The 13,699-nt window shown below is 47.5% G+C and overlaps 1 protein-coding gene across 1 annotated transcript in view; it reads right to left on the bottom strand.

Moving 5' to 3' along the window:
* The window catches only part of SLC2A13 (solute carrier family 2 member 13), a gene marked incomplete at both ends in the record, with an annotated part of 163,664 nt that extends 159,984 nt beyond the window's left edge, over positions 1-3,680 (bottom strand). Inside the window, one exon of the mRNA XM_082494963.1 lies at positions 3,131-3,680. Coding sequence (XP_082351089.1) covers positions 3,131-3,680 — 550 coding nt within the window. The remainder of the gene's footprint in view (positions 1-3,130) is intronic.
* Between the last annotated feature and the right edge of the window lie 10,019 nt (positions 3,681-13,699).

Below are 13,699 nucleotides of genomic sequence, written 5' to 3'. Positions count from 1 at the left end.
AGTTTCCCTTTTTTGTATTCCTTGTATTTCATATTTACATTGGGGGGGTTGGGGAGGGAAGTGGAACATAGCTGTTTCCAACGACAAAAATCTAGTCAGCATTTGCAATAGAAGAGGATTTTGGCTTGTCCTTGAGCTTGTCCTTATTTTCCAGAAACATCTCCTTCTGTAATTGCTTGGGAGAAAAGAAAAGTTTTTCCATTTCAAAACAGCTCTATGGAAGATGGTATGAAACAAACAAGACAGACAAGTGAAAGATGTTCCTCATTTCTGCACATATCCTGTGTTTTTCATCCTTGAAAGTTTAACTGTAGCCCTTTATAAACCACAGCCATGAGAAAAATGGCAGTCTTCTCACACGGACACAATTAACACAGACCCACACTGTACCAGCGAGGGCAGAACGAAGTCCCATAGGTAACCATCACTGCTTTTACAGCACCACAGTACTGCCTATAACACAGTAATTCATTTATTAAATGCAAGCGGACGCCTATTTCTGGAGCAGATCTCTTGATCTGCAATGAGCAGAGAGCTACAGGAAAGAGACCTCAAAAAAAGGTATAAAAACATACAGTTAAGAAGTTTTTACTGGTTTGCAGGTAGGAAAGCATTTTATAATGCTACAGCATCGCACCCTTACATTTCAGCAGTTCCCACTGTCACTGAAGAATCACGTTACTAAGCGACCTCCTTACACCAACGCTAGGAAGTTCTTGCTCACTGTGGGCAGTAAAATGATAGTCAGAGGGCTCCAAGAGAAGAAAGGGAAGAAACTGGTTAAAAGTTCCACCAATTTTCAATGCCTTCATGAAATTATCAAGGCTCCCTCTGGTGGGGAATTTAATGTAGAGATTGTTGCAGTTTGCTGTATGAGAACAGGTTTGCATCACAGCATTTTTTCTTTTGTAAAATAAACCTTGTTAGGATTGGACTCTGCAATTCTTGGAGTCTGTTGTGACGCTTCAGTGACAGCAATTTAAGATAATGCTTTGTTTCTGGCCATAAGCTCTATCACATAAAGAAGAGCAACCTCTAATAAAAAAGAGAAAATATCGTATTTTTAAGATATAAATTAGTGTCTTTGTGCTCCAAAATCCTCAGAACATTTCTCCGTCCTTACTTCAGCTCTCCGGAGCCCCAGCAGAACCACCATCTCTGTCTCAGACATGGAAAGAAGGCAAAGAGAGATGTCTCTCCCCAGATCACACAAGAGATCTACAGCTGTATGAAAGAACAGCGCCTAGCTCCCCATTTCAATTTCTGTGTTTTATATATTAATTATATTAAGCCCCAAGTCTCATATCCCTCCAATAATACCAATGTCATTTATTTGCACCAATGTAAGACAATTCCAACAAGCCTATGGATCTCTCTACAAGACACACATACACAAGAGTCAAGCAAACCATTCGCCCCTTTCCTCTATCTTCCCCCTGAAGTTGTCAGTGTAACCAGTTATGGTCAACAAAGAACACGAAAAGCTTTACAAACACAAAAAGATGTAAAATTTGATACTTTTAGTATCTACCACTAAACATATGTACTACATATTGTCATCAAAATACCTGTAAGCTCATAGTCAAATTTAGTTTTCTTGTCTCCTGAACGTTGTAACAAACATTACCAACATTCTGCAGTCTGAAGTCTTGATTTAAAAAAATGCTGGAAGGTAGCATTTGAAAAATAAAACCCAATGCCCCAACTCAGGGTAGTAAAACTGCAACCTGAAGATAATGTCCCTTACTGTACAGGGAAACCAGCATGAGCCCTTTCAAGGATAGAGCCAATTTTATTTCTGACAGCCCTTATTATGACTCACTAAGTTTTTTCCTTAATAAGACCACAAATTGCATCACAGAAAGTGTGTCTATAACATTCCTGTCCCTAAGAAACAGAATTTTGCCATGCAGAGGAAAACAAGTCTAATTCTCAATTTGGCCTCATGCTTTTAGATAGGAAGGGTTGCAAGATCACAGTAAGAAAGATTTACTACTTTTTTTTTTTTTTAAATACATACTTTAAGTCCAAAGACTCTGAGTAACCTCATAAAACCCACCTTGGATGATGAATATCATTCAAATTTCTGCCTGACAGGATGGCAGCTGAAGCTCAACCAAAATTATGGCAATATTTAGGATACAGCTGGCACAGAAACCAGTCTCAAAGGTTACAGGAAACAGTGCTCATCGCTTCATGTTCTTTGGGACAACTATAAAGTTTTATCAGAACCTACTGCTTTTAAGGTATGCAACGCATACAGGAAGGCAGCCTAAGAACAGCAATTCACGTTCAGTTCTGCAGAATGCTATTAATGAAACCTAAAGCCTTCCGAAGCAAGTGTCATCTCATTTGACCAGAGAGATTACTACCTCATTTTGTCCCAAAAGCATTCCTTCAGTGCCCAATGAAAAGCAAAGCTGTGCAGGGAATCAGAGGAGAGGAACTGACAGTTCACAATAACAGGAACCGTCTCCCCCTTGCTCCTGACCTCACACAGCCCCCTCGGATGCAAAGCTCACGGTGTGAGCTGCAGACACTGACAGACCACCCTGAAGATGAATTTGCAGAAAAGACACGAAGACCATTCTCCTCCTACAGAAACCAAACAACTCTCCCCTAAAATATTTAGAATAGATATTAGAAGGAATTTTTTCATTATGAGGGTGGTGAGACAGTGGAACAGGCTGCCCAGGGAAGTTGTAGGTGCCCCATCCCTGGAGGCGCTCAAGGCCAGGCTGGATGGGGCTTTGAGCAACCTGGTCAGGTGGGAGGTGTCCCTGCCCATGGCAGGGGGGTTGGAACGAGGCGATCTTTAAGGTCCCTTCCAACCCAAACCATTCTATGGCTCTAACCGGGCCAGGACCGCACCAGCTGTAAGCGAAGGCGAAGCGGACAGGCGCACCCGCGCTCCCCGTCTCCGGCCCCGCCGGAGTCACGCATCTCCCCCGCCCGCGGCCGAGCGCTTCGAACCCCGCGGTCGCCTTTTCCCTGCCGGGCGGCGGACGCGCCGATTTCGGGCTCGGTTAACACACACACACACACACCCCCACCCTCGGGGCGGGGGGAGCTGTTCCCCGCCGGGACAAGAGCGGGGGTTCCCCCCGGGGAGGGGTCGGAGAGCACTCACCGATGCCCAGCCCCACCACCACGCGTCCCCCCAGCAGGGTCTCCTTGTCGCGGGCGGCGGCCAGGACGCCGGCCCCCGCCGTGAAGAGGCCGCTGGCCAGCAGGATGCAGGGCCGCCGGCCACACAGCCCGTTGAGGACGCCGCCGGCCAGGGCGGAGAGGGCGGCGGCGCCCACCGTGCCGGAGACGAGCAGCTCCTGCCAGAGGGCGTCCAGGTTGAGCTCCCTCTTGAGGAGGAGCAGAGCCCCCGACACCACGCCGGTGTCGTAGCCGAAGAGGAAGCCCCCCAGGGCGGAGAAGACCGACACCACGTAGACGAAGCCGGGGGTCTCGTCCTGCTGGAACTGCCGCCGCGCCGCCCGCTCCAGCTCGCCGCCCGACGCCGCGCTGTTGAGGCTGGAGCACGACTCGGCGGCGATGAGGCTCCGCTCGCCCGCCGCCGCCGCGCCCGAGCCGGCGGACCCGTCCGCCTGCCGCCGCCGCTTCTCGCCCATCAGGTTGCTTAGGCTCCGCAGCGTGTACTCCACATTGTCGCTGGCCTTGCGGGACATGGGACGGCCGCGGCGGCTCCTGCCCCGGCCGGGGGAGGGCAGGGGGCTGAGGCGGGCGGCTGCCGGGCGACTCTGGCTACGGCAGCGGAGCTACAGCTGCTGCAGCTGGCGTCGCCTGTCCTCGCCCTTCTCGGGCCGCGCTCAGCCGGGTCGCATAGTCGCCCCCCTTCGCCGCCACCGCCGGACAGACTTGAGGGGAAGTTGCCCGCCGCGGCCGCCGCTCCCAGCGCCCAGGCGGAGCTGGAGGCGGAGGCGGGCGGGGACAGCGGCGAGCGCGGCCCGGCAGGCGCCAGGGGGCGGGACCCGCCGCCCCCCCGCCCCTTCCCCGCTCCACCGTGGCGCGCACCACTGCGCAGGCGCTGCGCGCGGCGCCTGCGCGCTGAGCGCCGCGACGCCGCCAGCCCCGCCCGCTGCCCCTGAGGAGAAGTGCGGGCAAGCGGCGGGGAGCGCGGGCACCGCTGAGAAACGCCGGGAGACAGAGGGAGGGAGTGAAGTCCTGAGAGGGTGGGCACCGCCAGAGCCGCCCTGCAAGCCCGGGGAAGCAGCTCGCTCATCCCGGCGCCGTGGTGGAGTTCGGGCGGGGGGTGTTCCTGCTGGGCAGCCTCGCCGGGGCGGGGTGGAAGGGGCTGCCGGCTTCGCCTGTCCCCCTTGCGCCGCTCTCCGCTCCGCCGGGGGCGTGTTGTCCAAGCGGTTGGCGATCGTAAAAATCACAGTTATATTTGATAACAGACCCACTTGAAGAAAGACGGCATTCAAAGTTCGCGTTTGTAACCTTCTAAAGTGCGGGGAAGGGAAAATTTCGACCGGTTGTTTAGAGTGGGGCTGGTTTGTTACCGTATAGAAGAAGAGTTTGGAGCTTGTTCTCATGTTTATACTTGGGGCACAGTGGTTCGATAGTTCCATCTTTAAGCGTTTTTGTCGTGGAGTTCCAGCGGGATGAAGGCGGCGGTGCGGTGCGGGCAGAGCCCGTCCGCGGCTGGCGGGAGAGCGGGGCCGCCTGGTGGACGGGGCGGGGAGGGGACGCGGCGACATCGGGGCAGCCCCTGCGGCCGCCCTGCGCGGAAGAGTCTTCCAGGCGCGATGCAAACACTGTGGGAAAACGAAGTCACATCAGAATATTATCATTTGTGCCTCACTCCTAAGGCCTGATCTAATGGCACGTGTTAAAGTTTTCCTTCCGACTTCACTGTCTTCTGTAAAGGCCTCATAAAGTATGTTGAGAAGCTTAACATGAGACAGGAACGTGTGTTCACAGCCCAGAAGGCCCACTGTATCCTGGGCTGCATACAAAGTGTGGCCAGCAGGGAAAGGGAGGTAATTCTGCCCCTCTATTCCACTCTCATGAGACCCCACCTGGAATATTGCGTCCATTTCTGGAGCTCTCAACATAAGAAGGACATGGACCTGTTATGTGGGTCCACAGGAGGGCCTCGAAGATGATCAGAGGACTGGAGCACCTCTGCTATGAAGACAGGGTGAGACAGTTGGGGTTGTTCAGCCTGGAGAAGAGGAGGCTCCGGGGAGACCTTACAGCAGCCTTCAGTATCTGAAAGGGACCTATAAGAAAGCTGGGGAGGGACTTTTTAAAAAGGCATGTAGTGACAGGACAAGGGGGAATGGCGTCAAACTGGAAGAGGGTAGATTTAAATTAGATATTAGGAAGAAATTTTTTACTATGAGGGTGGTAAGACACTGGAACAGGTTTCCCAGAGAAGTTGTGGGTGCCCCATCCCTGGAGGTGTTCAAGGCCAGGCTGGATGGGGCTTTGAGCAACCTAGTCTAGTGGGAGGTGTCCCTGCCTATGGCAGGGGGGTTGGAACTAGATGATCTTTAAGGTCCCTTCGAACCCAAACCATTCTATGATTCATTGTATGATAATGGGGCCAGCCAGTAGATGGAGAATTTCAGTAATTAATTGGATCAGTTATTCTCAGCCCACACCTTGTGAACAGTACTAGTCATAGCCACATGAATTTAAAAATTGGAAGAGGGAGCAAAGTGCAATGTGGCCAGCTGCACACAGCCTCTTTGGTGGTTTGCCTCTGCCTCAAACCAAGCTGTGAAACGCTGATACTCTGTGGTCCCGATAATACCAGCTAAATAAAGTAGTGAGCTGTAGCTACTAAAATGAATGATAATAACAGTTGTCTATGTTGTTAATCCAGTTAGTGACAGATGTGATAGTGGATTTCTAAATACAATAGGTCAGCTTTCATGTTTGAGCATGTGAGAAGCCTGAATTAGGTAAAAATTAAACACATGTTAACATTCAGTCGGTTTTAATCAAGATTTGGATAATATAGTGTGATTGGCACAGAGCATTCCTTATTCCTGTACAGACCATTAGGGCCCAACCCAGCACTAGAGGAAATAGTTACAGGTTGTAGCATCAGGAATGAAGTTATCTTGTGCTGCAAGAAACTGTCCCCTCTCCACGAGCAGACTGGCTTACATTTCTACAACACCATCAGGAGAGAGATCTGTAATGTTCCAGAAGTCTCCAGACTTGCCCGGCAAGCACAGCACTCAATACTTGTTAAATGTAAGCCCCAAATAAAAAATGCAGGACACAGTGCATTAAACAGAAAATATTCACAGCAAACCCCTAACCGGCTAGAAGGAATGCTTTCACAGAATATTGTCACAACAGCTGGCTGTCACAAAAACAACCTGTCTTTTTAACAGCCATCTCAGAAGCTGGAGGCATTCTGTATGTTACAGTTAATAAAGACTCAAGAGAGCTAAGAAAAAGCTTTTTTTTTTTTTTCCCATTGCTGGCCCAACACAATCGCAAACAGACAATTTCTCATCAGATCGTGCTGTCAAGCCTATTTTTTAAAAGGATTCCCTGAAGAAACACAACAAATACGTTCAGCTGTGGGACGCACTACACTAAAGACTGACTTCATGAGAAAGAGGGAGGAGGATTTGTTTGGTTTGCATGTAGATTTTCAATATTGTGATCATCTCTCCGTAGTACTGGATTTTATGATAAGAGCTGACTTATAAATGATTTCATGGTAATACAAAATGTAGTAGGTATGATTAGTAATCTAAGACGGGGGAGTCAGATCCAAAGAAGGATTTGGGTGGATTTTAGGCATGACATTATGCTTTCAAGAGATTAAATGTTTAATTGAAACACTGGTTAGATTCACAGCACTGCCTCATTCTCTCCTTTAAGGTGTGTTTGCACAATTGTTTGCAAGGTGATGCTGTGAACTAGATCAAAGAACTGGTCCAGCTTTAAGAAACTCAATTGTTTGCATTTCAGTAGAGAGCAGGAATAATTACAGGATTTTACTGCTTTTATATTGTTGATACATGGCATACATCAGAAGATGTCTTCCAGACAACTGAGTGCTTTGTGCATGTGCCCAGGACTCCCCCAGGCCTGAATAGCTGGGAATTAGCTCCTGTCTCTTCGTTGGCACTGAGTAGCAGGTGGATCAGTGCCCAAATCTCCCGGGGACTTCAGTCCAGCCAAGATGCACAGTGAGATGCTGTAGCTCTTTTGTGTGATAGCTTCACCTGGGAAGTGGGAGACCCAAATCACAGATTTGCTTCAGCCCACGAGGATTTAAACCTCTCTCTCTCGCCTCCCAAGAAGATTGTAGGTTAAATGGGGAAAAGATGGGTTCTTAAAGGAAATTGGGTTGCTGTGCAGACAAGAATGTAAGAGCCATGGGGCTAGATCAACAATGAGGCAGAAAAGGATCTGACTGTGGCAGAAGAAGGTCCAGCTTTGTCAGTGCTGGTTATATTCCTTACATCAAGCTGTTGTTGCATTAAAAAAGAGAATAATACAAGCAGCAAATCCCCAGACCAAGACTTCTTCCCACTTCAGTCAGTACTGAAGGGGTAGGCATGAGGACTTTAGCCTCATGTGGGATTTAGCAATACAGTGTGCCAAACTCTTGTGGTTTTAGGCTCCTAAACTAATTTCTTGTTCATCAGTGTTATGATGCCTTAAACTCTGATAAGCAACCTGCTCTGATACTCACATTATTTTGCACAAGCTGAGTTGCCATGTAAGTTGAGAAATACCACTGCATTGACTTGAGAGAAATCACCTAGCTGAATATGCAGAAAAGATCAGCAAATAGTGTTTATAGTAGCAGCAGCTTATGTAATGTCTGAAACCCTGGAAAAGCGCTGATAGTAATGCCAAAACCTTTTCTTACAAGTTAAGTTTGCATGTGGTTCTCAAGGTTGAGAAACCTTTTCTCTACACAGAATTATACATTATCAGTGTGCCAAGAAATATGGTTAGATACAATTTTATAAGTATTTCTGCCCTCTGACAAGACAGAAGCCCAGATCCTAGATCACATCAGTTCACTGAGTTTGTGAATGTGTATTGGTAATGTAAGGTTGAGACTATAAGGAACACTGTCATTTAAAAAAGAAAACCAGGAACTGTAAATAGGAATTTCACACTAGAAACAGATTGAAATGAGTTGTGTATTGTCTTTAAACTTACTTTTGTTCCAAAGCTCATCCCATTCTCGCAACATTGTTTGGTTTCTTTGGAAAGAAGACACTTTCAGATACATTCCATAGTTTTCTGATGCCCACACAACATTCCTTCTCCAGCCATTTTCACTATCTTGACAAAGTCGTTTTGTTTGTTTATCTGAATGTATCTATCTCTTAGCTCTCAATGCAGCTTTAGTTGGTTTTAATCCTTCCAGTGTTGGCCTTAGGTTCTCCCTTATACATACAGATCCTGATTAGACCCCACTCCAATATCTCAACAAGTCGCCCTTCATATACACAAGCTTTCCTCGCTTGCACTGTCTTATGTGGGACTTTAATTTCTGGCTGTCCTGGCCTGTAGGGTGACTTTAGACAATTAATTACCTTCTACCTTGGTTACCTGAATCTGCAAACTGGGGCAACATTATTGACCTCCTCTCTAAAATCCCTCCAAAATGAAAGTAATGTCAGGAGGTATTCATAAGGAACCTACTGGCACCACGCGTTTAATCCTACTGGTGAAGTGTTAAGAGATCAATTACTTAACATGTGGGAAGAGTTACAGTATCAGCCCTGGCAAAGGGTGTGGATGGTGGTGATGGCAGGCAGAAGCTGCAAGAACTGTGGGTGACGCATTCCTCGCCTGACAGGCAGAGCTGGCAGCAGTACAGCTAAGGTTGCCTAAGACTTCACACCACGGGCTGTTTTAATCCCATGTAACTTCACCAAAGTAATCATTTGAGCTCACATTTTGCATAATTGCTCTCTCATGCTAAATATATAAATTCCAGCAAATCCACTTCAGGCCCATTGAAAATGCAATTGTAAGAAACACGTGTTTTTTGAAGTTAAATTTTTCTCTCTATTTTTAAGATCTCAATCTTTTTCATGCTTTAGAGCAGGGACTCGATTTTTGGCAGGAGAACAGTTCCTTTATGCCTTTGGCTGTCAAACGAAAGATCTAACGATATTCAACTGAAACAGAGTCTCTGACAGAGTCAGCAGCAACACATGTGGGCGCAAGCTGCTAAATCCCCACGTGCCCCAAGCGAGTCTGCAGCCATTAAACTCATCGCTGTGCACTTGTGTCTGTGCAGATGTCCAGAGGTGAGATTCGGGCAACCCATTTAGATGCCCAGCTTTAAAAATCAGGTCCCAGCGCGTGCTGAAAGCCAGTGGCGGTGCAAAATGGAGGGGGAAGAAAGACTTTTATTATTGCACAATTTTGAATTTTATTTGGACTTTTACTATTGTACAACTTGGAATTTTATTTGGGCTTGTATAATCATAAAAGTCCTAATAAAATTCCAAATTGTGTAATAATAAAAGCCCAAATAAAATTTGGAATTTTATTAGGACTTTTATTATTATACAATTCAGAATTTTTACATTTGCGTACTTGCAAAGATGGTTTGCAAGGTTACAATCCTTATCAAGTCATTATTACCCTATAAAAGTAATAACTAGTTAGTTACGACACCTAGCAGCATAAAAATCAAGGACTTGGCACAGGACTACATCACAAGATACCAGGGAACCACTGCTCTTCATACACCATATCTTCAAACAGATGTACACCAACACAGAGCTGTTTGTCTGTCTGCCAAACAGAAACCTCCTGAAGTGCTGCAAATGGGCCCAGAAGAACAACAGGTCGTCTCTCTGTCAGCTCAGATTCCTGGGATCAAACAGCAGCCCTCTCTTCCAACACCTAGTGTCTCGTGTAGGTGAAAGACAGGCAGGAAAATGGGAACCACATGTAAACCCATCAGTTTTAGTCCAAACCCCTTCAATTCTATTGTTCACTAAACAAATTTGATTTATGAGAGCCCATTTCTCTAAAAGACGGATAGTACTTCTAAAACAAATCCTTCTACAGATTACATAAGAACAGCACATCAGTTGTCCATCATTTAATGAAATACAACCAAAAAATAAATTGGAAAGGCTTTTAGGCTTATGTACAACTACAGGCTGTTCTGCATCCCTAGAAAAGTAAGGCTGACCCAATGTGAGTTCGCTACTTTGTAAGCTCTGACCTCACCAAAGCAAAACCTAGCTGTCAAATTAAAGTTCCAAGGCACATGTGTTAAGCAGCAGGTGAAAAGCTGGCTTTGCTGTCAGCCCTGACATTGCATCGCCTCCAAGCAGAACACGATACAGAAGTGCTTTATCCGAGGCTGCAAATGAAACTGGAAACAGGCTGGGAGGAATTCAGCTACTGACTCATTAAGTTGGTCATACCCTCTGGATCTGACAGATGGCGAATCCATCAAAACTTGTTTGGTGGGGTTTTTTTGGAGAGAACTGTACAATGAGGGATAAGCAAGTTTGAAAAGGAAATTGGACCACATGAATTGCCTGTGCAAAGGCAAAATATGCACAGAGAGTGCCTAAAGTCGACTGATACATGCCAGGACATCCCGCTGGCATGTAGAAGATGAAAACCAGCACATTTCCATGGCTGGGAAACAGGATGGAGCAGCAGCAAACTTGGACTTTTATTTGCCTTCTTGCTTATTTCTTTCTGTATCTGTATTTCAAAAGTCCTGTTTTCGCCAATGTAGATAGGCATCTTTTTTAAATCTATTTTCTTAGGCTGTGAGTATTAAAATCTGCTACATTTTTTAAATAGGTCCTCGAATTTTAACAAATTCCCTGACAAGCATCACACCTGCCAGTGACAATTTCAAATATAACATTAAATACTCATGAAAATTGCATTAATTGTGATTCTTGACCTCTTCAAAGTGATTGATAGGAGCATGTGCTAATCTCATGGGAAGGTTAATGCCGTCAGTAGGAAGCATTGAAGTCGCTGATACTCATCACAAAGTAATACCACTGATTTTTAAAATGCCTCTGCAAGCTCAGTGAGGACTCTTGCTCACAGCCTGACACTGCCACACAGCCCTGGACATATCTAGGGCACACTTCTGATGGTGCTCTAGGTGAAAGAGAAAGGGCAGGAGTTGAAGGCACAGGCTCTCTTTCTAGAGGCTTTCCAAGGTATGGGGCTTTTTTCACTAATGATGGAAAATTTGTGCACCTGCTTCCCTCTACAGCTACAAATTATATGCCTAAATAAAGCAGATTTGATCCCGTCCCATTTTTACTTGCATCAAAAAGGCAGGCATTGCGATGCTTCCCATGGGTGCCTGTACAGTGATGCCCAGCGCCTGGGAATGAGGGGGAGCAGCTGCACTGCCAGCCACAGTTGCAGAGTCTCTACCATCCCAGTCACTTTGACGGGTGCACATGGCTGGAACATGTGCACATACAGGATATTTAGGAAGGACAGGCAGAGAAGAGCAGGGTGTGTCATGCTTTACCTTAAGGAGCTCCTTGACTACGCAACACCGCAGTATCAAACTGGATATATGCCTGCTGAGAGTTTCTGGGTGAAGACCAGAGTGAGGAGGAACTTGGGGGGATATTGTGATAGGGGTGTACTACAGACTGCAGGCCATGAGGAGGTGGGGGCTGAGGCTTTCTGCAAGCTCAAAGTCTCCCACTTGGAGCCCTTGTCCTCGCTGGGGATTTCAGCCACCTGGTTGTCTGCTGGAAGAGCAGTATGGCAGCGGGCAGGGGCTGTCTGCTGGAAGAGCAGCATTACATCAGGCGGGCAATCCAGGAGGTTCTTATTGTGCAGTGGTGACATTTTCCTAATACAAATGCAAGGGGGGGGAGGGGGGGGCAGTCATGGCCTTCCCCTTAACGCTGGCTTGACCTCCTGCTGAGGAGCAGGGAAGAAGCAGGGGTGAGAGCGGTCACAGAGCGCTCCTCGGGCTGCAGCAGCCACGAGGTGACAGATGTGGAGGAGAGCCGGGAGGGTCAGCGGCAGAGTTGGGGCTTTGGGCCAGCAGACTGACTTATTCAGAAAATAGCCTGTGCGAAGCAGCCGTGAAGGGGAAGAGGCCCCAGAAGAACTAATTGGGTTTTAAAGAGAACTTACCGAGAGCTCATGCATGAATCCCCTTGTGCAGGAGCATAGGAAACTTCAGCTGACAGGCCATTTGGCTGGCAAGGACCATCCTAATGAACTAAAATACAGGCAGGGAATATGCATGAAGCAGAAGTAAAAAGCACTGCTCAGGCACTTAGGGGTCAAATCAGGGATGCTAAAGCCCAGCTGGAACTAAAATTAATGAGGGACATAAAGGGTAGTAAGATAAAAAGAGATGCCTACAGGTATAACATGGGTCCACAGGTGGATGGGAGAGACAACACGGTGACAGACAACACAGAAAAGGCTGAAGTGACCAGCATCTTTTTTTTTTTGCACCAGTTGTGACATGTGAGTCGTGCTCCCTGGCCTTTGCACGTTATCAGCGCAGGCTGAGAAGAGAAGGGCATTGGGGGAGCAGCAGTTAGGGAACACTGAGACAACTTGCATGCATTCAGACCCATAGAGTCAGGTTGTGGTCACTCAAGAGTGTTGATGTTGTGGCCAGTTGCAAGGTGGCCATCTATCATCTACAGAAAACCATGGCAAGCAGGAGAGGACCCTGATGACTGCAAGAAAGTTAACATTACACAGATTTTTAAAATAAAGGCAACAAGAAGGACACAGGGAACCATAGGTCAGCCTGACTGATCCCCTGGGGAAGATGGTACCTGACTGTGCCTGCCTGTGCCCAGAGATGCTGGTGCAGGTCACCTAGTGGTGTGGTGGAGCCCAAGTTCACCTGCACCAGGTGGCAACTGGACTGAGCTCCCCCACATCTCTCATTCATGCTGGAAGCCTTGGTGTGGGCAGCCTTGAGAGGTGTCCTAATGTGGAGAACCACTCAGTACAGAGTGCAGAGCTGCTGGAGTAGTCTCTGGCAGGTTACGTGAAAGGCTCATTTCTGCTCAATACAGACACCCAGGGGGCTGTGGTCACCAGACCACCAGGTTGTTCTTTGTTATTCCTGGGACGTTTATCTGAGGGAGCACAGGGGTGCCCTGGATATGGAGACAGCTTTGCCCTCCATGCAATTGGTGTTTGCTCAGCACCAAGAGTGCATGTGGCACAAGTGGTGCTGGGACTGCGCTGGAGGACTGTGCGAGGCAGAGAACCACAGCTGGTGCCGCCACGTTCACAGTGCCTGCTGGGAATGGTCCTGGGAGCAACCCATCCCCAACCATTCCCAGGCTTTGTCTCACGTCCACTTGGTTTGCTCTGAAACAGAGGCTGGAGTGAACTGAAATTTTGCACTTTGGCCTATTAGGGATCAGGACTCGAGTTCACTCAGTAGCACTATTTTATTTAGCAGAGCAGAAGACCCTCTCTGCTACCTAGGGAGCTGTAGCTCCTGCCTCAGCACTTCTGCTTACATGATTAGAGCAGATGGCCTGAATACCCACCTTGATGCAGGCGACTGGGCATGCTGCCTGTACTAAAGCATTTACTACAGACAAGAATTAGGTCCCCGAGAGGCATAGCCCTGTGTGTAATATAGATGTAAATGAGAGGTCTTGGCTTACAGAAAGCAACATATGGTATTGTCAGTAGAGAATAAAGCAATATGCATTTTATGTATTAATATGATAATATG

This window comes from Vanellus vanellus (assembly GCF_965231255.1).
Source record: "Vanellus vanellus genome assembly, chromosome: 1".
Lineage (NCBI taxonomy): Eukaryota > Metazoa > Chordata > Aves > Charadriiformes > Charadriidae > Vanellus > Vanellus vanellus.
The sequence above is the reverse complement of the archived record's forward strand: the minus strand, read 5'-3'. Positions and strand labels throughout refer to the sequence as shown.